General features: G+C 37.3%; 3 protein-coding genes across 3 annotated transcripts in view; 1 reads left to right on the top strand and 2 right to left on the bottom strand.

Annotated features, from left to right (window-relative positions):
- LOC149702613 (bone morphogenetic protein 8B-like) overlaps positions 1-26191 on the top strand; it is a 265732-nt gene that overhangs the window by 160651 nt on the left and 78890 nt on the right. The window lies entirely within an intron of this gene.
- Positions 659-13117, bottom strand: LOC149702620 (uncharacterized). The gene is made up of 7 exons (XM_089867047.1): positions 13040-13117; positions 11783-11860; positions 11553-11714; positions 3924-4058; positions 3807-3847; positions 3553-3686; positions 659-2638 (listed from the first exon to the last, which is right to left on the bottom strand). The coding sequence occupies exons 1-7, from the start codon at positions 13115-13117 to the stop codon at positions 2205-2207; spliced, it is 1062 nt and encodes a 353-aa protein (XP_089723173.1). The 3' UTR covers positions 659-2204.
- Positions 13853-26066, bottom strand: LOC149702619 (major facilitator superfamily domain-containing protein 12-like). The gene is made up of 11 exons (XM_089866473.1): positions 25930-26066; positions 23256-23638; positions 20760-20970; positions 20569-20692; positions 20112-20327; positions 19919-20011; positions 19350-19442; positions 19031-19210; positions 18583-18671; positions 18370-18509; positions 13853-14143 (listed from the first exon to the last, which is right to left on the bottom strand). The coding sequence occupies exons 2-11, from the start codon at positions 23605-23607 to the stop codon at positions 14010-14012; spliced, it is 1632 nt and encodes a 543-aa protein (XP_089722599.1). The 5' UTR covers positions 23608-23638; positions 25930-26066; the 3' UTR covers positions 13853-14009.

The following is a 26191-nucleotide window of genomic DNA, read 5'->3' as shown; positions in this document are numbered from 1 at the left end:
TAGATTTAATTTAATTTTAGAAGTAGGAATGGAGAACGGTTAGTATTTACTTCAGTCCGACTCATAGACCACCCAGTATAGAGCCCCTCCCTTCAACACGTAACGAAAAGTTTAAATTTACCTAGAGTAATAACATTTAGGTGGAATTTAAACTTGAAAACACGTTAATTTTTAATAACAGGGATAGATGTAATTTTAGAAGTAGGAATGGAGAACGGTTAGTTTTTACTTCAGTCCGACTCATAGCCCAGTATAGAGCCCCTCCCTCCAACTCGTTAGGAAAGTTTAAATTATCTTATTGGCTCAGTTTTAAACTACGTTTTGATGACGTTGCTGACGGGGACGGCGAAAAATTCGTAATTCATTTTTACCTCTGTCGCTATGACCAGCGTCTTCTTTCATACCACTCCGTCCCGTGGAAGGGGGTCCGGGTCTATGACGCGCGCCCACATTACTCTGTTCTCCATTCCTACTTCTAAAATTAAATCTGTTCCTGGTATAGCGAGTAAAAGTTTTTAATTAATTTTTTTTATATATATTATTTTTAATAATATTGTTTTTATTTTGAAACATAAGTACATATACTTAATAACGATTAAAAATATAAATACCCGCGCGGTACACGTAAAAGTTGAAGAAGTATACAGCGCGTTTTATTGTCCCTTTTTTAATGGCTGCATTTTTTGCCATACATATACTTTGACTGACGTACACGTAACATTGAATCAACGTCAAGCATGTGTCGCCTTTAAAAGGTGGTATTGATCTATTTTATTTTTAACAATCAACCTTGGATTCGGTCGCTTTCATGTCGCGATCAAGAACTAAAAGTATATATCATTATTTATTTGTCTCGAGTTTTTGATTATTATTATTATTTAGTGTATATACTTTTGAACGGCATTTTTTACACCCCAACTTTTCATATAAGGCACTCGCGGTGTATACAGGGTGTTTCTGATAAGTCTGATAAATAAATTAAGTCTGGGGATGTTCTTTGGGAAATCGATTTTGAGTCGAAAATGTAACTTCTATCTATCTCCATTTTTTTTTTACCACAAGGACACTGTTTTCGAGTTAAGATTGGTCAAAGTATTTTACGGATGACCCCCTTAAATTTAATTAAGAAACTGATTTAGACAATGATTTCTAATTTAATTAATTAAAGGGGTCATCCCTAAAACACTCATCAAATCATAACTCGAAAACAGTGGCCCTTGATTCCTAAAGAACATCCCCCTTAATTTATACCAGACTTGTCAGAAACACCCTGTATAGTTCGTACACAATTCACCGCGATTTTTGTATAATTATTATTATTATTATTTAGGACGGGTTGTTTGTTTGTGCATTGTACATTATTAAATACACAATTTATATTTATATATAGATATATTTATGCTGTTAAATAACATTTGATTATGATTATAGTATTAAGTTATTACTTGTTTTTTAAAATGATCGCCTAAAAGGCTAAAACCAAGTTAAAAATGTCACATTTGTGTATTTATACTTGACTTGACCCACGGATTTATAATTAATTGGAAGGCCTTTAAATGTTTCTTTAGCCCTATTTGATATCCGATTTAATTGTAATTAAATTAAATTAATGTCAGATCTTATTTATTAATTTAAAATAATATTGGTTTTTATTGTATATTATTTGAAGCGCATAGTTATAAATTTAACGTGAATGCAGGAATACAGTATTGTATAGGAATATACAATTATAGCTTATGTACACCGAAATGTTATTCGGTAATTAGCAATCACAGTGATGCAGTGTCATAATTATAATTTACAGGTACCGTTAATTATTTTAAATTATTCGTTGGGATTTATTTATTTTTTTTTACTTTAATTATTTCATAATTAATTTAATATCGTAATTAGGTTAAGCAAAAATATATACGCATTTCATTTAATTTAATTTAAGTTTGTTTTATAGCCGTTAATCATGTTTTATTTATACGATATAAAGAATGGTTTAATTATATTTTTAACATGTTTTAAAAAATTGTTCTTTGACCGTAACTAATCCGATCCACCATTGTTATTGTCCCTGCATATCAAACGGTCAATTAATTAATCACTCGAGTCGCTAGAATTTTAATGAAAGTATATTGTTTCCATTTATAATTCTTAATGGGCGGCTCGCTTGACCTGTATGGTCCGTCTCTTACTACCTCCACGGTTACCTTGTATTACCGACCGTTTTTGGTATCTCTGGTGTAGGTGACGTATCCTGGTGGTAGGGTTATCTCGCCTCCGTTTCCCGTTACTATCCTTACGGACGAGACGGTGACCGGTTGGGAGGGTTGATAAGCCGGGGTCAAAGGACGTGTCGGCGTGGTCAGTCTGCTGCAAACCTTGAACGGGGCGATGGCCGCGGCTAGGAGACGATCTTCGGGCGTAGTTCCCGTTGCGCCTTGTAAGGCTAGTTCCTCTATGATGGCGTCCCGGTGACAGGACTTGACCGGTTCGCTGCAACAGTCGGTGTTGGCCTCGTACGGGTATGAATCTTCTCCGCTCCCGGCGCCGCTTCCACCGTCTTTGCTGCTGTCCGATGTCCTTTTTCGAGCCACCGCTTTTTGGTAAAACATCACGTCCGGACGGATAATGCCTTGCGGGTCTTTGGCTGTGATGGAATTACAAGAAAATAAAAATTCTTTTTAGTTATTGATTTAAAGAACCGAATTTTTCTGTACTAAACCGGTGAAAGGCATGCACTAAAGGAAGAGTGTTTTTCTTTCTTTTTTTTAGGAAAGTTTGGTGCAAGGACTTGATCGATGTCTTTAAGGCACGCGTGGGAAAATGGAGTTCAGTTTTTTTTTATTATTGGTTTTATTTTTTGGATAAGTTGAAAAATTTCCACGAACATGCATATAATTCTCGGACATAATTTATTAAATTGACCTGAAAAAGTGTACGTGAACGTATAGTTATAGATTTGTCTCTATTTTTTTGAAATCAATGACTATAGCGTATAGTAGTTAGGTTCAGGTGTATGTATTGATAATTCAGGGGGTCACTGGCTTTGATTTATCAATATTTCCGGGTTCCCATTGACCACTATGGTATATACGCCTCCATGGATCAATTACCCCAATTATATGGATTACGCGAAATAAAAAAATCGAATACTGTATACTGATACTATTACTATTCAAGTACCTTAATTGTACGAATTTATGAAATAATGAATATTTGCAAAGGCTTTGGTTATAAACAACTTCTCATACATTGTCGACTTGAGCTTGTTTCAGTGAGCTTATATACACAAATTCCAGAGCGAACATGCTCAAAACTACATTCAAATACATTAAAATTCAAACTATTTTGCTCAAAACTACACTCAAATTCCAGCGCCCCATATCTTGCTCAAAACTACACTCAAACTCCAGCGCCCCATAGCTCGCTCAAACAAGCTACACTTCCCCTTTTTTATCAAGGCTGCTTCCATATAATGTTAACCATATCAAGCTTAATCCAAGACCATTAAACACATTGTTTAATGGTCTTAGGCTCAATAATCCCGGTTTGACCTCTCACCTGTTTTGAGAACGGCCGCCGGTATGGATTGCGCAAAGTTGAAAACGGCGGCATTTTTCTTCTTGCGACGACAGCACAGTACGCACGCCACTGCCACTGCCACGATAACACACGTCACTACTAGTAGCGCTATCCTGTAAAAAAATTTCAAATTAACAAAGTTAAATAAAAACAAAAACATGGTCAACATCTCCTCCAATTCAGAAGGTTTATTTTTTAAATTTAAACTCTATAAATAAATAAATCAAACTTACCAAAAGTACCATGCAGTATAGAAAGGTGCCAGGTTGGCGGCCTAAGCCTGCCGCCACTTTTATGAAATTTGGTGGTGACCTCTCGGCCTCGAATTCTTCGGGACCACTTTCTCTTGCACTGGGCGTCGATTCAGCACAAGTGCAGGGGGAGCTTCGATCGAAGTGGTCGTTCTTGGTCTTGTTGTTGATTGCGGCTGGAATGGTCAAATGCTCTGCCAAAGCTGCGGCCGCCCAGGCTATTCTAAAAGCCAGCTGTATATTGTCGCCGCGGCCCCCGATATCGACGTAATGGTAGCCGGCACGGAATGACCCACGGACGGCCAAGGGAGGGAAATAAGCGATGTTACGATCCAATCGTTCGTTTTTTTTTCATGGAAGAGACGAAATGGGGAAAAGTTCATGGGGATAATGGGAAAATAGAGAAATGAGAAAAACAATAAGAATTATGTAGCTATGTTTAGTAACTTAACCTCGTTCCAAAAGAATAATAATAATAATAATAAATAAATAAATAAATTAGTAGGCCTAGTAATTGGTAAGGTATTTTCATACTGTTTTGGTTGTTCAAAACATATTTATTGACTCCCGCTGTTTACCAGTGGAAAACTGTAGCGTATGAATTAATATTTGAGCGAGATACAACAGATCTGCCCTACGATATAACCAAGAAGTGATATCTAGATAACCAAGAAGTGATATCTAGATAACCAAGAAGTGATATCTAGATAACCAAGAAGTGATATCTAGTTTATTAGGTAGAAGGTATAAGATGCTGCCTAAGTATTCGCGCGCCATAGTCCTAGTCCCCCTTTCAAAATTCAAGGGGGGGGGACGTAAAAGGAGACCGGGCTATTTCGTCTCCCCTCAGTCGGAAAATACGTAACTTTCGTCATTCGCGTCGCGCTGACGAGAGTTTTCAAGAACCAATGAGATGCTAGTTGCAATTTAGAGGCGGGGATTAACTCCGGACCTACTATACGTTTGGACTGGAGATGAAGCTGGAAATGTGGCGCATTTATACCTTCTCTCTAGCAAACTAGATATCGCTTCTCGATATAACTAAGAACCAAAAACATTTTAAGTTTTTAACGTTAAGGCCCATTCACATTAGACTAACATCTTAATTTCACGTCAGTGAAGTCGCTTTGCTAATAGCTTAATTTGACACGTGTCAACGACTACATAAAAAGATTCGCGGGTTCAGTTTTAAAAAACTCCTTATGGCAGTGTCAAGATGGCACCACCCTCGTTAGCTATCACCTTTCTTTAGTTATAGCTCACTGGATCATACCTTACTGACGCGTGATAGAGTGAGCTATACTTTAGCAGACGATACATGAAACGTTTTAGGATTCTTGACTCGGTATTTCTTACTTTCTTTACTATTTTAGTATTCAAAATCATGGCTCAAAAATCATCTTATAATATGCGACTGTGTTAAGTCACGTCTGAACAACTAACTATACAATCGAATTTGAAAAATCTTTAAATATAGTGAATAAATTCCTTTCTTTATTGACCTCGTTCGGAAATCTTATATTCCCATAAGAAACCTTTTTGTTTTCGATTTAAGGAAGCACACGTCGCGCGGTTGTATTCGACCCGCTTTTTCGGATGGCGTGAGTGATTGGTTTCGTTGTAAGATTCCAATTCCATGCTTACTATGTTTTGTTTACCACATATCGCAAATGGAAAAGGCCGCACCCCAGTATATAGGCGCGCGTTACCATAACGACAGAGATTCGACTGGCCTTTAACTGTATATCCCATAATGTTGAAAGATATGCTGTGTTAAATTATCATAGCATCTAAACTCATTAGCTAGTAATGATAATATGAAAATAAAGCGATAAAATTGCTGTTAGCAAAAGCTCATAGATAGAACCATAAAGTATACTTTCTTTGGTTGTAGACGCCATGTAAAATGAGAAGAGAACGATCCTGCTCTAAACCTTTACACGAACGAACCAATCAGAGAAGAGTTTTTTTGACTATGGTGGCGATCCAAACGTTAATTCTTGGTACTAGAACTAACATCTGCCACTTCAGGAGCCTATTTACGCATAGACATTCGCAGTGGGGGGTCGACACTATTCTGGGAGTTAAAGGGGCGTTTCTCATATTACACGGCGCGATCAAGCTTCGGCAAAGTATACTTTTGGTTTTTTATCTATGTACCTTTGCTATTAACCTGCATTTTCTATGAATAATTTGCCCTTACGTAATGACGTAAGCGTAAGTTTGGCTCAAAACGATACTGTGATCTCTATATCTAATTGCAAACTGACTCGACTATAGGTAATCAAATGGAGGCAGGCCATGCCTCTATATTTTTTCGGTTTTAGAGGACATATGTTTTAACAAAGATGGCGCTGCATTCTGTTCAATTTCATATCGCATGGACAATTGGACAGGGTGTCTATGGCAAACCCGTACTCGTGTAAATTTTGTAGGGTTATGGTAATGATAATGATAATGGCAAAGCCCAAAAGTGACTCAATATTTTCGAAATCGTGAAGGAGATTAAAATAACCACCAAAGGCGAAATTATTTTCAATACCAAAATAATAAAGGTTATGTTTGTCTATATAGTAATGATGATGGTTTATAAAAGTCAATTGAACGAAGCAACGCGAAAACATTGCCGCAATAGCAAACAAACTGTTTCTGGCAAGTTATTAAATGTTCGTCCTGACCTTAGAATTATTTTCAAAACATTTATGTTGCGTGGACAAAGCTCATAAGTAACTTAAATTCCGTTGCCTTTATGCAAAATTTCTTGTGGTTTTGCATGGAAACTGCGGATCGCCAAGTTTATCGCAATTCTAAAATCATATTTTTCCACTTTGTGTTTATAGTTACTAATTGACTTTTCCTCACTAGGGACTGTTTCCGCGAAAGCTTTGACACAAATAACAAGTTTCGTTGACGGAAATAATGTTTTACTGGTAATTAAGGAATTTCATTAAATGTTATACTTAGTTTTAAATCGAAATTATACATTCCCATAGGTTAATGAGCGTTAATAAGATTATACAGGGGGTTTCTGAACAGGGATGTTCTTTGGGAAATCAAATTTGAACCAACCAGGCTGTACACCTTAACTCGAGCGTCACTTGAGACAGAACAAAACGCTTTAAATGGTTAATTACCTCGAAATTACTTCATATCTCCATTGTATTCGCCGCCATAATTGTAACGTAACGTTTTGAAATCGCGTTGTTACTAACGCGACCAACCGAATGCAGTTGTTTTCCCCTCACTCTCTCTCTTTATAAGAGTCCAACTGGCAAATAAAGAAGCTGGTTTTGCCTTCTTAAATATTGATCGGAAGTTAGAGACGCGCGGCTTGCATGCAACCTGTGGAGTTTCTTTCCTTTTGGTGTCAGTCGGAAGTGACATTAAAGCTAAATGCTATTTCGGAGTGATACCCAATGTTGATTTAGGTAGGCGATAAAGTAGTCCAATCTTTTTCGCGACTATAGGACATTGCGTCAAACTATTTATGGTGTAAGGGGAGATGAGTATATACTTTGAAAATTCATGTTGCAAAAGCGTTAATAACGAAAAATGGTGCACGCGAGTAATAATTTTTATTCAGTTCTGTAAATAATTTACTAGCTAATCTTCCAATTATTGAAAACTATTTTAGGTTTATCCGGTTTAATTTTATGGGTATTTTGAAACCAAATCGTTATACCTTTCAACTTTGCTATACTAAATGAACTCGTTTAAAAAGGTTAGTTTTTGGCATTTGTCCAACACCTCGGTACGAAACTAAATCTTATTATTTTTAAATCAAATATTTTTCTGTTTGAAATCACGCAATTTATTTTTGGCGTTTGTTTTCAAGGTTTTAGTATATTTGATTTCGTAATTGTTTCTTTTGAGCTTTGAAAGCCTAGGTACGTTGATAAATTGATGACTTTATAATGAATTTTCTGCAATATTTGCATAATATAAGGTAAACACGCGATGGTAAATAATTTATTTGGTGGTCTGTAGTATAAGTATTTTCTTCCTAACTATTCTTTTAAAATTGCCTCAACTACGATGTATCGGGTTATGCAACAGTCTGTTAACATTCTTGAAGACCATAATTTTCAACTTTTCTTATTCTGTTATTAGAGTTTATGCTGACTTTCGCGACAACATGTTTCCGAAAAACGCATTGACAAACCTTTATGGCGCGAAACTTGCCTCTAAATTGCAGGCTTGCTTGCTTAAAATTGCCTTAAACTATAATTCTCTTTAGTTAAGGTCAGATTTGAAGAAGGTGTACATGTTTCAACACACACTTATTTTAGTTTAATACATAAATCGTGTTGTTAAGGTTCATTTTTAAAAGTTTACTTTCTAACTGATAACACTTGTAAATTTGACCGTGAAACTTCGTGGAATAAATTATACTTGTTTAATTAAGTTGGTTCTGGTTCCCAGCCGCTCTTAGTTTTGTTAAACTTCTTTCGTGACGCACTTTGAAATATTCCATAAATAGTAACCTTTTGACGATAAGTATGACATTGCTCTAATCAGGGATAGATTTAATTTTAGAAGTAGGAATGGAGAACAGAGTAATCTGGGCTCGCGCGTCAAAGTCCCGGACCCCATTCCACGGGACGGAGGGGAATGAAAGAATAGGCGGGTCATAGCGACAGAGGTAAAAAGGATTACGTATTTTTGCCGTCCCCGTCAGCAACGTCATCAAAACGTAGTTTAAGTGAGCCAATAAGATAATTTAAACTTTTCGTTACGTGTTGGAGGGAGGGGCTCTATACTGGGCTATGAGTCAGACTGAAGAAAACACTAAAGGTTCTACATTCCTACTCCTAAAATTAAATCTATCCCTGCTCTAATTCTAAACTTCGTAAGGAAGGAATTTGTTTTGCCTGAAAACATAGGAATGTTTATAGCAATTAAAACGTTAATTGTTTATTTTATTTAGCGGCATACTTATTGTCGTTCAGTCTAGTAATAATGAAGTAAATGTTGGCAACTGAGCGTAGAGGTTTCACAAACACCCGCTAAAGTGACAACGGTACACAAAACCGCGCACGCCCCCATGTCCACCGAGATATCGCATGCTGCATGCACGCCTTACCAATGAAGGAACTCTGGGGTCTTTTGTCTATTGCTGGTCAAGGCCTATCGATTTTAATTACGGGCAAACCCTCCTCCTATACGTCTTCAGTATTGCCGCGTAGATATTTTTCCAAAACTGTCTGCTGTTCAAGAGACAATTTCGTTTTGCGACAGATAATTATATTAAGTTTTGCATATTGCGTTATCAAAATAAATTTTCTATTTTGATAAAGTTTGATTAGTCTTACGTCAAAATTATATTGGATGTTTTTATCTTCAAAATGTTATTCCGTAAAAACAATGTCAAAGTTATTAAAGTTTTGACATGTTCGATATAGTTGTCAAATTGCCATTTTAATCAAATTGACAACTTCGCTCGGTGGAATCAAAATATTCAAATTCAAACAAGAAGAGTTTTATAATATAAAGAGAGGTAAACACTTCAAATGTTAAAAGTTATGCACCCTTACTACGTCAATGATCAGTTAAAGTACGGACCCTTGGTTAAAGTAAAGGTCAATGATGTAATTTTTAGTTTTTAAATTGAGAAAACGTGTAAAATAATAAACAAGTTCATCTACAAAGTAAATTTCGGTCATTTTGGTCCAGATTTGCTATATAATTGTACATTGCCCCTATATGGTAGCTTTACCCCGTGAACTTATGTACGGTGGGTGAAACACTTTTACAGGGGTTAATAGAAAATACATTGTAAACATTTTCCCTGTAAGGCGGCTTCTCTTTGAAGGTATTTTATTTATATCAATAAGGGAGAATGATTTTCGGATTAATTCTTGGAGTTAATTATATTTTCATGTTAATTGATTATTGGAAATTGTAAATATGTTAGCAAAGGCAAATTGAAATAGCAGATAGTGAGCACGTACTGTCGACGGATTGGTTGATCAAGAAGGTTGAGAAAAATTATACTCTTCATTATAATCATCATATTGTGCTTTCATCCATCTCAGGGTCTTACCTTTTTATATCTATTTACTTAATTACGCTTGCAAAATGAATTTTATTACCGTCTAATTAAAACTAAGACTAAAACATTGACCCAAAAGCACCCAATGATTGATGTAACGCGAAGTTACGGTTGTAAAGGTTTGAAGCGAGTTAATGTTAGTATAAAGGTTGTAAAATGAAATGCTTTTATTACTGCTAAATATTTTATTTAATCATTGCAATAAAAGCCTGCAGTTAATACTGGTTTTGGTTAAAAGCCCAATTTCGGAAGCTGAACTGAATAACCTTAGGGGGTTATTTTCAATATGAATTATTTATTACTTCACGGATGAAGAGTTATATCGTACTGACATAAAACATTTTATGAATATGGGACAATTTTTATTATGTCCTATACCATAACTCCATAAAATTCTCTCCATAAGTAAGGATCTAAAGGATATTCCTAAATGTGTAGAGTGGCGTCTCCTGACGGGAAATTTGTCGGAGAACCCAGAAACCATCATAACCTACCTCTATCTCCATACCCGTAACAAGACTGGACAAAGATATTAAAAGCACACTGAAGTCTGTATTCTGTTTCAGTTTTGAGGCGCTTATTTTTAAACGTAGATGGCGTTACAGTCTCAATTTTCTCTCTCATAGACAATAGGCTCTTATGGTAGACGCGAACTTATGGAGAGGATTACAGGGTTACTATGGTACCCGGCATTTAGTGATTTAGTGTAATTATCTATTTCATGAATACCAATTTAACCTTTTTACCCCTGCAGGGTAGCATTATTTCCACGAAATGAATTTCAACATCATGACGTGTTATTAATAGACCTTCGTGCATAACGTGTTTGTTCATGATCTAAACATAAAATCGCTTTTTGTACGTCTGTACTGTACTGCACGCGTGAATTAACTTTTGACATTTTGAAGGATTTTCTAAGTTGAATTTAGAAAAAAGAAATCAAGTTTGGAAAATGGATTTAATTTCTGATAAATCTGGGATGTTCTTTGGGCTGTTTTGAGTCGAAAATGTTCCATCTCCATTTTGCCGTCCAGTTTTCAAGATAAGATTGTACATAGTATTTTACGGATGACCCCTTAAATTTAATCAAGAAACTGATTTAGACAATGATTTCTAATTTAATTAAGGGGTCATCCCTAAATCATAACTCGAAAACAGTGTCCCTTGTGGTAAACAAAATGGAGATAGAAGTTACATTTTCGACTCAAAATTGATTTCCCAAAGAACATCCCCTTAATTTATGGCAAACTTATCATAAACACCCTGTAAATATGCATGTTTTTCACAGAAATGAATCAATCACCATTAGAGGCAATTATTTTGAAATTGATTGAAACTAGATTCGCAAATATTTAGACACGACAAAACTACAAATTAAATTAGGAATGTTTGGTACTATACCTCCTTGGTCTGTTTTACATTTTGCAAATTCGCGTCATACCAATTTGATAAGGGGTCAAAAGTATATAATGACACATAACCACTTAGTCATATACAATTTAAATATTTTCAAGCCAAAGTTATTCAAATTTACATGTGATACAAATTTATAAACCATATAATATAATATAATAAATGTATCAATGACTTATAATATAAACCGCCCTAATTCTTCATAAGTACGTTAAATCAAACAAGGGACAATTCAATAAGAGGCTTTCCAAATTCCAACCTACCTCGATATATTTATCCGATTCGATTCTGTTGGCTTGTCTAACGGGCGGGTTGATGATCGGCAGCGTTGTCCTATCTCCTTCAAATCGAATCGAACGTTTACAATCCAAATCATTGGTTGCGATGCAAATCCTACATTTTGTAGTCGCGTGCAACTCGAGTGTCTTCCTTTCCAAAAAAACCGCGAAATTTCCTTTGGCGGGAAACTCTTAATGACTGGTGACGGACATACGTGTTCTGTCCGGTTCTGTCCGTGTTCTACGGCTACTCTCTCCGGTTCACCTCCTTGCACTCGGTACTCGAGGCAAGCCTGAAAGGTGGACGTATATTAAGCAAGCTTGAACTCGAACGAAAATAGCTTCTAAGTGCATTAAATTCAATCCCCTTTGTTTTCCCCCCACAGTTTTGCGGTATAAATCTATAATTCCAGGTATAACATCAGCACACGATGGGGGTTTTCATACTATGGATAGTAGGTTTCTTTGTAAGCTTGGTTGATTTTCAGCGCGGGCCCGCGATTGACGTAAGCGTAAGTTGGATTAAAAACTTGGCGTTTGTTTTGGTTTGTTTGGTATTGCGGAATTACCCTATTTTAGAACAGCCAATCATGTTAGGGGCTTGCGAAACCTCAAGGGACTTTGAAATTGACTGGCTTGCTTTCTCGGTATTGGTTTAATTTACTAGTAAAAGTAAACATTACGAGAATATGTATTTTGCTTTATACGTTTATTTTTAGAAGGTTTAATTTATAGTTTTGATCGACACCTTAACACTTAGTCTGGAAATGGTGACGGAATACATCTCTGCACTGAACTGTAGACCGATAATAAATTTGGTGTAAAATTATAAGCCAGATAACTTTAATGTATTTATTATCTTGAAGAATTATATATAGACCATTGCATTAATTCCTGATGGGAAGAAAACACTACAGGGGGCGGGGAAGGCCACCTTCTTGGGTAGGGTTATTTCCCTAGCGCCAAGAAACATCGCTAGAGGGCAGCTCGTGTTGGTTAGCCTCCCTCCGTGTGCAGTGAACCTGGGGTGAACTCCATCTGGCGTTGCCTCTTGGTTAGCGCGTGGGAAATAACTTAAGATTGCGGCCTCCCCTTTCAAGTAATTAATGAAATTCCGTGGGATTTTGTTAATTAATTTGGATTTCATTTTTAGTTATTAGTTAACGCAACGCAGCCTTTCTCGTAGTCCAACATACATCCTTAATTATTACTTTCTATTATTAGAAAACTAATTACCTTGTTAAACAGAGCAGTCTAACTAACCTTCGCAGTTTTATTGGTAAACCGTATAAACATATTTACAGTAGAAAAACTACTATATTTGGGACTAATTTTTGAAGGTCTAAACCCTATCCAACCAAACTAAATTTCGATTCCCCTCTGTAATGTGTGTTGATCGATGCATTTGACCCAACCAACCTTCAGGTTTTTTTTCGCTTTGGGTCTTTACCAGCACCCATAGACTCACATACCGCCATAGCGACCTTTTTACTTACTATCAGCCCCATTTTTTGATGTCCCCCTCTTTTTTTCCCGCCAAATCGGTCCATTTTCTCCGGTATTTGGTTTTCTCTTCATGGCCAGGAAGGCCAAGCCAACGTCGCGGAGAGGGGCCCATTTTCGAGGCGTTGGATACTTACGATATTCTACAAACGTGATTGTAAGCTATTCAGTATTATTGAGTGTATTATGTCCCTTTCCTCGGAGGGTGGGGTAAGAGTTTTGACAATCTCTCTCTCGCGCGCCTGTTCTATTGACGATATTCCCCACTGTTGGCTTTTTCGTTGTCATGGCAACGGAGACAAATCTGCAGACATTGTAGGATTTAGTCAATGTCATTTGGGACTGAAAATATGGGTAACTGGGGATAGAGAATGGTTTATTAGGAATCCCCAGCAAGATTGGTATGAGCTAAAAAAGGGAGGGCATTGGAGGGTGAGATTTAGTCTGGCATTTTTCTAAAAGATGTCACTAGGCCTACGTACTCAAAGGAAGTAATCCACGGTTGGTGGTTCTTGGTTGGAATAGAGAGCTTTCAGATGGGATAGTAGTACGTCACACCGTCCCAAGTCTTACTTGGCTGTTCTGGTGACCACCATATTGGGTGGTCTCAGCTTCATTCCTGCTTTAAACCCACCAATATGGCGGCGTAAATTATGTCACCCGACTCAGCTCCTCCTCCAACTGAAAGCTCTCATTTGGAACACTTTTCTATACCTATCAAATAGGTATTGACGCGTCACGTGCAAAAGTCAAATATTTATACCGTAAACATAACATTAAAATAAACAAAACGAAAATACTTTAATGCAAATACAATATTTATATGTCGATCCATCTACAGTGAGTTAAATGATTTAAAAATATGAGGTATGTTTATGGACTATAATTCTTTAATCATCCTTAGTTAATTTATGAGTTTTCAACACCCTTGTTTAATAATTATCTTAATAGGGGTTTAGTTTCGCTGTACGTTGAATCGTCCATATCCGTACCTCTCTGGATTCGAATTCGTTTGTTAAATTCTTCCGTTTCCATCGCGGTTCGATCGTAGCGTTTAGCTTCTGTTTCGTGACCTGTATATAAATAAACAATGCACTATTGTTATTATTCAAAATATTTTTTCGCCATTTCCGTGAATGGGAGAAATAGTATTGAATAATTTAGAATAATAAGCTCTAAGTGGAATTTGCCATTTTTTGTTCCAACTGGATACGTAATATTCCGAGATGAATTTTCTTAACAAGACGGCAGGGCGTTACGCGATTGGTCGGAGGTGCTAATTTCAAATAATCTATGAAATCTAATAAAACTAACTTGAATTTTATTTAAATCTTCGGAGATAAATATTTCCTGGATGTTTCACTATATGTAGATTGGTCTTATAATTAGTAGAAGAATCGTTAATAAAGAATCGATACTTGACTTTCCTTTTCACCCTCCCTTTAAAACTTAACAAGTTGGGAAAACCAAAATATTACCTCTCCGAGTCAAGACGACTACTTACAAACTTATTTACCCAGATATGGAAATGTTTCTTAAGTTAAAATTTATGAAATATTAAAGCAGTATACAAAGCATAGCAAATTTACTGTAAATCAGACGACATTTTACATCCAATAATGATATACTTGTACACATTAAAATCATCCGATGGGGGAAAAACGGGAAATGAAGAGTTAAAACTTTGGAGGGATATTACCTTTACGTGTTTGTAAAGGCCCAATTTTCTACTCCTCAACTGTATGCCCTCTATGTTCAAAGCCATATTCACAACAGGGTTGGCATGTAAACACTATCCTCTCGTTTCACCTCAACGATTTTCTTAGTTTAACAACATGACTTAACGTTACATAACACCAAAGCTTATTTGTGGCTACACACACTGAAAGTAAATGCGTACCATAAAAAGCATGAAAACACGAAGCTATTATCCGATTACGATCAGACCTTTCACTGGTCTGGGCTGCGTTCAGCAGAGCTCACCAAAAAAGACAGCGGATTTTGGAAATGTTTACCGGTGAGCTCTGTCGTCATAGCTTTTCTCCGGTCATCGGCGTTTTATAAATGACGCTAGCGCAATAAAGCGTGCAAGGTACCAAGGCTTAACAAAAATTGTAGGATAACATATTTATAGAGATAGATAACAACTTTTATAATTAAAATTAGAAAATAACATATCTCTTAAAATTCTCGCGTGATCAACTAGTTTCACGCCAATTAAATAGCTATAGTCCCATAAAGCTATTTGTATTAATTCCTCCATGGTTTTTTCGCCAAGCTGAGAACTACGCGTTTTACGTCACGTTACCCAAAAAGCCGACTATTTTCTTTGAAGACCGCGCTAGCTCAGCGCTAAGCACCGTGACGTCAAAATTCAAAAACAAAATCCCGTTATGTAGGACACTGCTAGCAGCGCTGGGCTCTGCTGAACGCGGCCCAGATTTCCACCATGATTATAAAATCTAAGCCTAATTATTTAAAAGTGTATTTAACTTTCGGCTCACTCTGAACCGTTAATGTCTCTGCATACAGAAACGAAAACCAAACCCAAACGTTTACTTTTTGGTTCACTAGGCCTATTGACAAATAAGAGTTCATTTGACCAACATAGCAGCGTTGAGCTTGTATTCACTGTGACTTTAGAAAGGATTATGCTATAAACAGATGTAGTATAGCTTAAGTAATATATAAACATCCATTTTAAATAATAATATTAAAAAAAATCTTTGGAATATCAAAATGAAACGGAGCTTTAAAGCTACAAAAGTACTAAATGCATCATAATTACGAAAAATATTTCCACATATTCATTTTATATTATGGAAAACGGAAATATTAAGGTTCTGAAGGATTTCTTTACACATCAAAACAAAACGAACTTCTAACGCAGCGCACTAGTGTTACAACGGACGGACACATATAGACAAACACATAGACTGCTGTTTTACCCTTTCCGTATTAATTTTGAGTTGAGAGACATGATTATCTTAAATATTAAAATAAATATAATTAATATTAAATATTTTCTTCGATAGTTGTTCGCCTTATTGAGCGTTACATAGTTTTGAAAAAGAACAATTAAACATTCTTGAGAGACTTGACTAATATTGGCGTTTGAAATGAAGCATACGCCCGTTGCTTCGCCTTCATCAAATAGGTAGTATATAAGGGTGTCGAATCGCAGCTATGGATAAGAACAGCGCAATTGCGTGAACCTTTGGTGGAAGCCCCACCATTGGGAGGCCGGACGTTTCTCGTAACCCTGGCCGATCGCCGCGTATGTCTTAACCTTAAGGATTAGAAGCCAGGTGTACAGACTGGTGTCCATGTGGGATGGACAAAAACAAAGACCAGAAGATGGTGGTGTTAGAAGCCAGGTGTACAGACTGGTGTCCATGTGGGATGGACAGAAACAAAGACCAGAAGATGGTGGTGTTAGAAGCCAGGTGTACAGACTGGTGTCCATGTGGGATGGACAAAAACAAAGACCAGAAGATGGTGGTGTTAGAAGCCAGGTGTATAGACTGCTGTCCATGTGGGATGGACAAAATCAAAGACCAGAAGATGGTGGTGTTAGATGCCAGGTGTACAAACTGGTGTCCATGTGGGATGGACAAAAACAAAGACCAGAAAATGATGGTGATAGAAGCCAGTAAGTACAGAGTGGTGTCTATGTGGAATGGACAAAGACCACAAAATTGTGGTGTTTGATGCCAATAAGTACAGATTGGTATTCATGTAGAATAGACAATTGACTAGTCAGATGAAGTAATAGTGGCCAGTTGATTTGTGGATAGATTCAAGTTTTGAAATTTCCGGGAACTGTGAATACGGTCCGGAAATAGCGAACACATTTGCTTCAATTCGGAAACTGCGAACACGGTCCCCTGGGGTGTAAGTCAATAACAACAGACAGACACACACACACACACACACACACACAACACACACACACACACACACACACAGACACGTCGAAATTAGAACCTCTCCGTGACATACGTCACTCGGAGAGGTAAAAATTACACCTTAATTTATGTCGTTCTACTGAAAATTTTTTTTCACCTTTCGGTAATCAGTAAAAAACATCTAAGGCGGCCGGGTGAAGCTTTAGAAAAAATACTAATTAAAAATAAAAAAAAGCACCTTTTCAAGTAGAGGCCTCTAATTTTTTTAAAAAAGAGAAATTTTTCCATTCCTTAAGGGAATATTCCATACGGTTGTCAAGACCTTAAAAAACTACCGAAAAAATACCGTTTTTCACTTTTTTTTTCCGAAGCGTGTTTTGAATTTTTCAATTTTTTAATACCTCGGTCCGATAAATAGTATCGATAACCGGTTTTTATGAGTGATAAACTTTGGTAATTACTCTCTAATCATATATTTTTAAGTGTTACCTTAACACCCAAAGAAACCTTTTTCTAATTGAAAACATTAATCGAAACCAATTTATTAAATGATTTCTTTCATGAAAGTGCTTGAAAATTCTGATTACGTTGTATTCCAACATGGACTTTTATGTAAAATTTTATCATGCACCAAGATTAGGTTTATAGATATCGCGCATGCGCTTTAAGGGCGTGAAACATTTACTCGAACAGAACTCTACATAGTTTTCAGACAAGGAGGAATGATATTTTTTTACACCAGGAGACCAGGCTACTTGGCGGACAAAGTGCAGTTTACCAAGTAGCCTGGTCTCCTGCATGTGTAAATGGTATCAATTCTCTTAGTCTGAAATCAATGTATATAGCCGTTGAATTTCACTCGCAAAAGCACAGCAACTTTTGTCCGCAGAATATCTATAGAGTGTAGTTTCAGCTTTTATAGTCCTTTAGCGCCTTGATCTGTCCGAAAGGTCACATTCATAACCGCAGTTTTTCATTGGCTAATCAAGGCGCATATCAAATTTTTTAAGCCAATTAAATTATACCGATTTAATTTTTGCTTCATGTGCATAACTTTATATGTAAAAGTTGGACAGTGTCCTTGGGTGGTGACTTACTCCAAATTCACTGTCCGTTTATCTCTAATACATCCCTAATTACAAAACCCTGAATTATCACATCCTGATCGCGGACAAAAAAGACAAAAGTTTTTTCCAAACTCAAAAACAAAAATAAGTGAAATAAGAACTCGTATAGAACAGCTCCCTAATCCCAACATAATTAACTTCAAGTCACGTTTCTTCATTAAAAAACGTAGGACAGAATGACAGGTATACCAAGGCCTTACGTTTTTTATCTTGTCATAGTTCATGGGTGATGGTTTTTTAAATAAATCCTTAAAAACAACTTACTCGCAGTTCCTTTGGATCGGTGCGAGAGTGTCCTCGAGTTTATTGTCAAAACCACGATTGCTGAAAATAAGGCCATTCCTCCGGTACCCCAAGCTAAGACGTAACGGTAGAAAAATATGCAGTTGTCGTTGCAGTAAACCCTGGTAAAGTGGAAAGGTTCATGGTGAATTAAACGATGTTGATGGAACCCAAGGGTTACTTTTAAACACTCACCCATGAAGATACTGAACTAGCAAAACACCAAGTCCATTTGACATTTTGTCGAAAAAACTCATGACTCCATAGACATAGGCGCCATTTTCCTATAATTGTGTAGGTTGAAAGGGAAGATCTTTTTATATAGTCTAAACCAGGAATACATAAAGCTAATAGGAATCTTAATGTTGCCATTTTTCCAAGTAACGTATCTAGGCGGTTTTTGAGAGAGGAGCTACGCCAATTATTATACATGACGTATTTTACCTCGCCAATAACTTATCTCTAAGCGCGCCTGACCTCGTGTTGCTACCAACATGTGAATTATAGCTATAGAAAGGGTTGACGGATAGTAAGTTCTTAAGTCCAGCCCACAAAACCCGCGTAGAAATCAATATGGGATATATGGTTGCAAAATTATTCCTATTAGTTGTTATTATTCCTGTTTAATCTCATATATACTTACAACATTTGTGCCTATTAAATCCGGTACGAAAGATAGAGAACAGACTACCATGGCTGAGGAACCAATTCCCACTAAAACGGCAACACCGTAAATACCCCTGGCGCAAAATGGGTAACCCTGATCCAGGCCAATCCATATGCAACCGGCAACTCCAAATATCACACCCAATATGTAGGAAGCCTAAAAAATTGCACTTTTATGGTCAGCGTAATACTTTGTACAAGAGGAATTAATCATCTTCTTTATTCGAAATTTCATAAAATTTAATTATATTGCAGTGCATGGGCCTTTCAATTAAACGGGTTTCTTTTAGTCTTACCTTTTTTCCAAAGCACCCAATGCTCTTTTTTAAAGCCAAAGACGCGGCGAACCCACTCAAGTTAATCACCAGCGGAATTTTGGCCATTAAATCCTAATTATAATCAAAGTTTATAAATTTCACATCGTTATCGTGGTTTGAATCAAAAAAACTCGGGATTCGAAATTGATTTCCCCTAAACTAGCTTGTGCAATATATTCATCTCCGCAGAACCATAAGTTTATAAGAACGTTCTATAAGTCTGTCACTGGTTACTGAGAGCTTGTCATGAAGTGATTAAAGTAGGTCATGGATTCGAGCTAAAGTGACACCTTGTGAGGCGCTGTCAAAAGCTTAGTAATGCAGACTAAATAGGACCTGGAAAATTAATTAACCACCGATTGTAGGACTTCAATTCTGGCTTCCGTCGTTCTCGAACTAGCTCGAGCTGTAAGTCCCTACCATTACGAAGTATAGGTAGCGTCATACTAATGGAACATATCTTATAAACTTATGGTAGAACCCCATTGGGTGTTTTAATTGATCCGAAGCACTCTTTATATAACTCAGTTTGTGGCGCTTTTACCAACCTGATGGGCTCCTAAAGACTCTTGTAGATAAAGTGGTATGAAAACGGTCGTGAAGTTTTGGCATAATCTCGTCGTTGTGTACAGAAGGGCGATCTATTTGCGTTAAACGGGAGAACGGGGTTTAAAATTTCCCCGTACCGAAAGTTAATGAGATTGAGGTTGTATACGAGACTATATAGTCTCGGGGGCCTACTTGATAGAATTTGGGCTCCTTCATCCAGTCGCTCCATGTCATTATGCTGGAAGAGATGCCGGCGATAGTGCCGCTACTGGAAGATGACGAGCTGGATGATGGTTCCTCATCCTCCCTTCTCCAAGGGATTCGAGTAGGACGTGGTTTTTCTTTGACACCCACTTGAAAGATGACCGAAAAAACGGTCCCGGCAATTGTGATTATCAATACGATTAACTGGAATTTTAAAGTGAAAATATAGTAGACCATTCCAGAAATTACATGTAGAGAAAGAAACCAACACACAGGCGGCGGAGACCGCGCCCTCTTATGTTATTTCCATGGCAACGCTAGACGGAGTCCTAGTTTGCTAGCCAACTCGCAGTGCCTCTAGCGGTACTTTTTGGCGTTAGGGAAATAACCCAAGAAGGCAATGACCTCCCCCGCCCTGTGGTGTTGCTTAAAATTATACGCCTACCAAGAATTTTCCCGCATCTTCAAAGCCAATCTTATCTTGATCTGCCGGACCCGTAGAAACGAAATCAAATACCATCCAAGCTACCACGTAAACCATTACGTCAGCGATCACATCAAACGAGTATCTATAAGCGAGCGCGCGCGTTGTAATTAATTTTAATTCACGGAGAAATTAGATAATTTGTCTCGAACCTAATTATATTAAGTAAATCTCTTTCGCCTTCGTCTTCGGTTAAATCGGGTATGAGAGCCAAGTGGGCGACTTGCGTCGCTGCCCAACCAAATTGGAACACGCAGACGAGAGGAATTAATAGAAAGAACATGCCCATGTTGGACGGGTGACCCGGACATCCGGGACATCCCGAGAAGATGAATGGGAAACTAATAATCACAGCCACTGTACCTGTATATTTGAAAAATTATAATTACCTGAAGTTATTTCGATGTTACAATAATTAGTAGGATTATACTTGTGGGAGGGGGCTGAAAATTGTTACCCCTTCTAAACTCGAAGGGTGATGAGAATTAAGAGGGGAACTGAGAGCTTGTCATGAAATGACGTAGGTGATAGATTCAGGGTAAAGCGACGCCTGGTGAGGCGCTGTCAAATTTGGGCTTAGTAATGCAGACTAAATAGGACTAGATGGAAGTCCTGAAAAATTAACCACCGAGTGTAGGGCTTCAAGTCTCGCTTCCGTCGTTCTCGAACTAGCTCGAGCTGTAAGTCTCTCTCTAGCATTACGAATACTTATGGAACATATCTTATAAACTTATGATTAGAGTTAGTACAAGAGCAATAACTAATTAATCATTCATAGTTAATTCTAAATAATTTAGGCGTGCTCTTAATTGAGAAATTAACTGATATCTTTACGAATCACGTGAATTTTTTTAAAGCCTCCATGCATCGTCTCGTGACTTCTTTTATCAATATTATATGCGTAACTCCAAAATTATAAAATATTTTAACAATAATATCGAATTTCGGTAACGCATTTCAGAACATCGGTGTGCCGGCAATGACTCTTGAATCAAAATGCCGCTATCCTTATAATTCTAACGAGTTTCTAAACGTTTTATCTTTCATTCCACTTCTGTGGTGCTTAATCAACTAATTTGTCGTCAACTTCAAGAAATATTTAAGCTTAACGACCTTAAGAACAAGATTATATTAAGAGGGGGTACTTTTGAAAGATAATAACTTTAACTTCCATATAGATTATATCGAATTACCATTTCCCAATCTAGTCTATCTTAAAGGTGTTAAATTTCCCCGTGTCCATTATTCTTCTCAGTAACTTAAAACGCGTTCGTGGCCTCGAAACGTCCGCTCAAATTAAATTCATTCTCGCAATCTACCTTTTCTGGCCCACAAGTTTCGGATTTTATTACTGGCCAGCCAATGGTGAGAATAATTGTTCAACCTTTTTGTGGTACTTGGATCCGTGGTACATACGGATTCGTATACTACGGTACCCCTCCTTAACGCGCCCTGGTTCCAAATGACGGAGAGTTTGTATTCGACGAGGGGCCCTGGTTAGCTCGTCATAAACATGTCAAAGTGTCAACCACCCCCAAAACGTTTCCGGATAAATTTCGCTTTGACATTGTCCAGAACAAGCCTTAGGCCTCTAGTGCCGCGTTCGGGATGATTTTAACGCCATCTATCCACCTTCTCTTCAGTCTTTTTCATCAATAATCCCTGGCCCTAGTCCCTAGAACGCCTCAAGGGATTTTGGGTCTAGAGGGGGAACTCTAACTCTGGGTTCGGAGACTCAAACTGGCATTGTGATTGTGTGAGAGGTTTCAGAGGATTTTACCACCACCGCTTTGTGCGTGTGTTGCGTTGAAGTTGTATAAGTCTCTCTTCAGTAACCTAACGACTTCTATCGGGAAACTGCGAGACGCCAAAAGTCTGTCCCACTTGGATTTGCAGTACTTCCGGAACTAACTAACCCGCCTGCCTTTACCATCTCTTATACTTAATTGATACTTTAAAATATGGAAATTGTGGATTTTCTTTTGGAACCGAAACAAGTGGTGGTTTTAGTTGACTTAATTAAAGTTAATTAAATAAAGATACGTAGAAACATATTTTTGTAGCTCTTTCTACTCCTCTTTCTATGGTTCTCATTGATGTAAATTGTCATATTTAAATTCAATCAAACTCCGTATTGTAAAACTGAACCACATGAACAAAACCTTGCGAGTTTCTATAATTCCTTTGCATTTAATTACGTCAAAATCTCCTCTGTACCCTTTGGCATTCCCCCTAATCCACCGCTGATGCTTCATGGCGTACCGGTTCAACTCTACTGCATCGCTCCATGAGACAAACTCGTAATAATCCATCGATATTCGTTCCCAACTCTCATCCTATTCATTCATTTTTGGGGGGTAATTCGGTTCGGAGACCAATTTCCAGTGTTGTTGGCGTACCACCTCCCCCCGGACAAATCTCCGCCTAAAAACCAACTGACAAGAAAGGAAGAGAGGAAAAAAAAACGGGCCCAAGTACCAGCAGCCAGGGTCTATTCCCCCTAAACCCCTATAACATAGAAGCGGGGCTGAATTCGGCGTATGTATTTGTATGGGGAGACCTCGGTCGGAGGGGTGCTGCATGGGGATCGATTTGTATATATGTATATAGGAATAAAGCGCCCTGGTTAGCTAGGGTCGACAACTCACCAATCAAATGTAGGCATTTCCGCCTTCCATACTTTAAGCAAAGGTGGCTTCCCCCCGCCGCGTCCCCTTCGTATCCAATCAGAGGGGTGGCTATCGCGTCCGCCACTTGGCCCACCATCAGAACTAGACCGGCTAAAGACGTGTCGAACCCTAGGACGAACTGTAGATAGACCATCAGGTAACTGAACCAGATGGACGCCGTCAGGTCGTTCAGGACGTGACCGACACCGTAACTGAGTCTTTGAGACCATGGTAAACGTCCTCGACGTGGCAGGAATGATAGTAAGTCCAAACTCTCTTGGTCCAACGACGATCGCCCTTCGCCGTCACCTGAAGCTCTCCTAATTCCCATGCTTTTTTTTAATTACTCAAAAAAACGTCACCTGAAAATATAATAAATCATGTAATTATGTTTCAAACACCCATAATTATGTTATAAAAATAAAATTATTAATTTACAAAAGAAATTGGTTTAAAAACCAATCAAACCAAAGCTATGCAAATTGATATTTTATACAAAAATCATGCCATGACTATGAATTAAAACGTGCGATTTTTTCATTTAAAATTACGGAAGGGTGTCATGTCATATCTACAAGGGACTATATTTTGTCCAAAACCCCAACAATTGACCATCAAATAGATTTATTTCAAAATAACTTCGCGTGCATTTACTTCTAGTAAGGTGTAAAATTTATTGGAAATCACGTATGAATTTTTTTAAGCCTGCATATATTTACTATTGCGCGAGAAGAGGTAGACACCTCAATTAAATGTTTAAAAGTGACACGACAGGATCCTAATTATCCCCCAAAAACGTGGTGAAAAAACCCCGAAAAAAACCTAAACGCTGGGAGTGGTTATCCCTTAGTAAACCCGTCTAGACAACTGTACAAAATTATAGCAAAATCCTGTATTTTAAAACCAAATTTTGGTGGTATTCCTTATTTTCTGAATATAGGCTATTAAGACTTATATTCCAATGGAGTTTTCTGAATTAATTTTGGGTCTTATTTCGTTGGAGAGAAATTTACAATTAAAATGTTTCCATAAGCTTATCGTTGCCTTATGGGTGATTTATTTCTGGTAAATTTTAATTATGCAAAAATACTGGAGTTCTATGCTAATTGTGGTCGTTATTTTCCCGTGATCATTGATTTCTGCGAATAGCCCAATTTTTAATCTACAATATGAGCCTTTATAACATTCATTTAAAGCACCCGAACTTAAGTTATGACAATATTAAGAAAAATGTTCCAAATTGTATCTGTTCGAAAATAGGCGACTTGTCGAAAACGTCGGAGTGTTTTACTGATGACTCCTTAGCATTGTCTGTTCAGGTAAAACACTCCAAACATAACTCGAAAAAGGTGGGGCCTCTGGACTTCAAAATATCATAAAACATTTTCGATTTGAAACCACCCCATAAATTCTCGCAGACCTTTCACCCTGTTTAACGGTGTTGTAGTAAATTTAACTGATAAATCAATCTGTTTCTTAAACGATGGAACGAAATAGAATTTTCCTAGGGCTATTTTATGTAATCTTAATTATAAATCTGTAGATACTTAAAGATTTTTATCACGACCGGTTCGATTTTGAGAAAATTAAAAAAATATATTTTTGTCTCACTTATAAGTGTTATTTAGAGAATATCTCCAACTCTCCTATGTGGGAATCGCACATGCCTTCAAAGTAGTATAAAAGCACACTCACGTTTATAATTATACGCATCCCGAAAATGTTATATAACACGCACGTTTTTTTGCAAGGTGTTGCCCTAATATTCTAAGGCTATTTATTTTTTGAATAATTTTATCCATTTGAAAACTTCGCAAATAAGTACGAAGAGTTTGAACTATGATTTAAATAACTTAGACAAGAATTATTCTTTAAAAGGAAGTATGAAAGTGTGAACTATGCTTTAGAAACTTCGAAAAGATACCCGAAAAATGTGAACTATGCTTTAGAAACTTCGAAAAGATGCCCGAAAAGCGTCAACTATGCTTTAGAAACTTCGAAAAGATTCCCGAAAAGCGCGAACTATGCTTTCAAAATTTCAAAAGATGCCCGAAAAGCGTGAACTATGCTTTAGAAACTTCGAAAGATGCCCGAAAAGCGTTAACTATGCTTTAGAAACTTCGAAAAGATGCCCGAAAAGCGTCAACTATGCTTTAGAAACTTCGAAAAGATGCCCGAAAAGCGCGAACTATGCTTTCAAAATTTCAAAAGATGCCCGAAAAGCGTGAACTATGCTTTAGAAACTTCGAAAAGATGCCCGAAAAGCGTGAACTATGCTTTAGAAACTTCGAAAAGATGCCCGAAAAGCGTGAACTATGATTTAGAAACTTCGAAAAGATGCCCGAAAAGCGTGAACTATGATTTAGAAACTTCGAAAAGATGCCCGAAAAGCGTGAACTATGCTTTAGAAACTTCGAAAAGATGCCCGAAAAGCGTGAACTATGCTTAAGAAACTTCGAAAAGATGCCCGAAAAGCGCGAACTATGCTTTAGAAACTTTGAAAAGAGGCCCAAAAAATGTGAACTATGCCCGAAAAGCGTTATCTATTCTAGAAACGTCTTAAAATTGTAAAACAAAGGCTTGAATATGAAGCATATTACGACCAAAATCTGTTAAAAAACAAACGCATAAATCCATGAAAATTTGCACTTACTTTTTACAATCATGATCACCATCACATAATGCGAAACAGTTAATTGAATTAAATTCAATCATGAAACGATAGTTTTTTAAAAACTAAAACCAACTTAAAAATAAGAAAAAAGGATGTCTTCGCCTCTTGGATTCCCTTTCAAGAATGGGGGATTATTCGGGATAGAAACGAACACGTGGTACTACTTTAATCACTATCTTTTCCTCTTTTTATTTTGACCCTCCACGTTCCTGCACTCCCCCCTCTCCCTATGAGAGGCCAT

Source organism: Phalangium opilio, unplaced genomic scaffold, assembly GCF_054372755.1.
Source record: "Phalangium opilio isolate 3A_F unplaced genomic scaffold, DU_Popi_V2 ptg000017l_1, whole genome shotgun sequence".
NCBI lineage: Eukaryota > Metazoa > Arthropoda > Arachnida > Opiliones > Phalangiidae > Phalangium > Phalangium opilio.
Note: the sequence above shows the minus strand (reverse complement) of the source record. Positions and strands in the feature narration are given on the sequence as shown.

Bases quoted from the DNA above. Each gene is read 5' to 3' on its own strand.
- LOC149702619 (XM_089866473.1), bottom strand. From the start codon at position 23,607: ATGGGAATTAGGAGAGCTTCAGGTGACGGCGAAGGGCGATCGTCGTTG. The intron at 20,971-23,255 runs GTGAGTTGTCGA...TCAAATATACAG, and splicing joins GAAATGCCTACATTTGATTG to GTACAGTGGCTGTGATTATT. The intron at 20,693-20,759 runs GTTCGAGACAAA...GCTCGCTTATAG, and splicing joins GATTTACTTAATATAATTAG to ATACTCGTTTGATGTGATCG.
- LOC149702620 (XM_089867047.1), bottom strand. From the start codon at position 13,117: ATGGACCGATTTGGCGGGAAAAAAAGAGGGGGACATCAAAAAATGGGG. The intron at 11,715-11,782 runs GTATGTCCGTCA...TTGGAAAGGAAG, and splicing joins GACAGAACCGGACAGAACAC to ACACTCGAGTTGCACGCGAC. The intron at 4,059-11,552 runs GTAGGTTGGAAT...GACAATATACAG, and splicing joins AATCGGATAAATATATCGAG to CTGGCTTTTAGAATAGCCTG.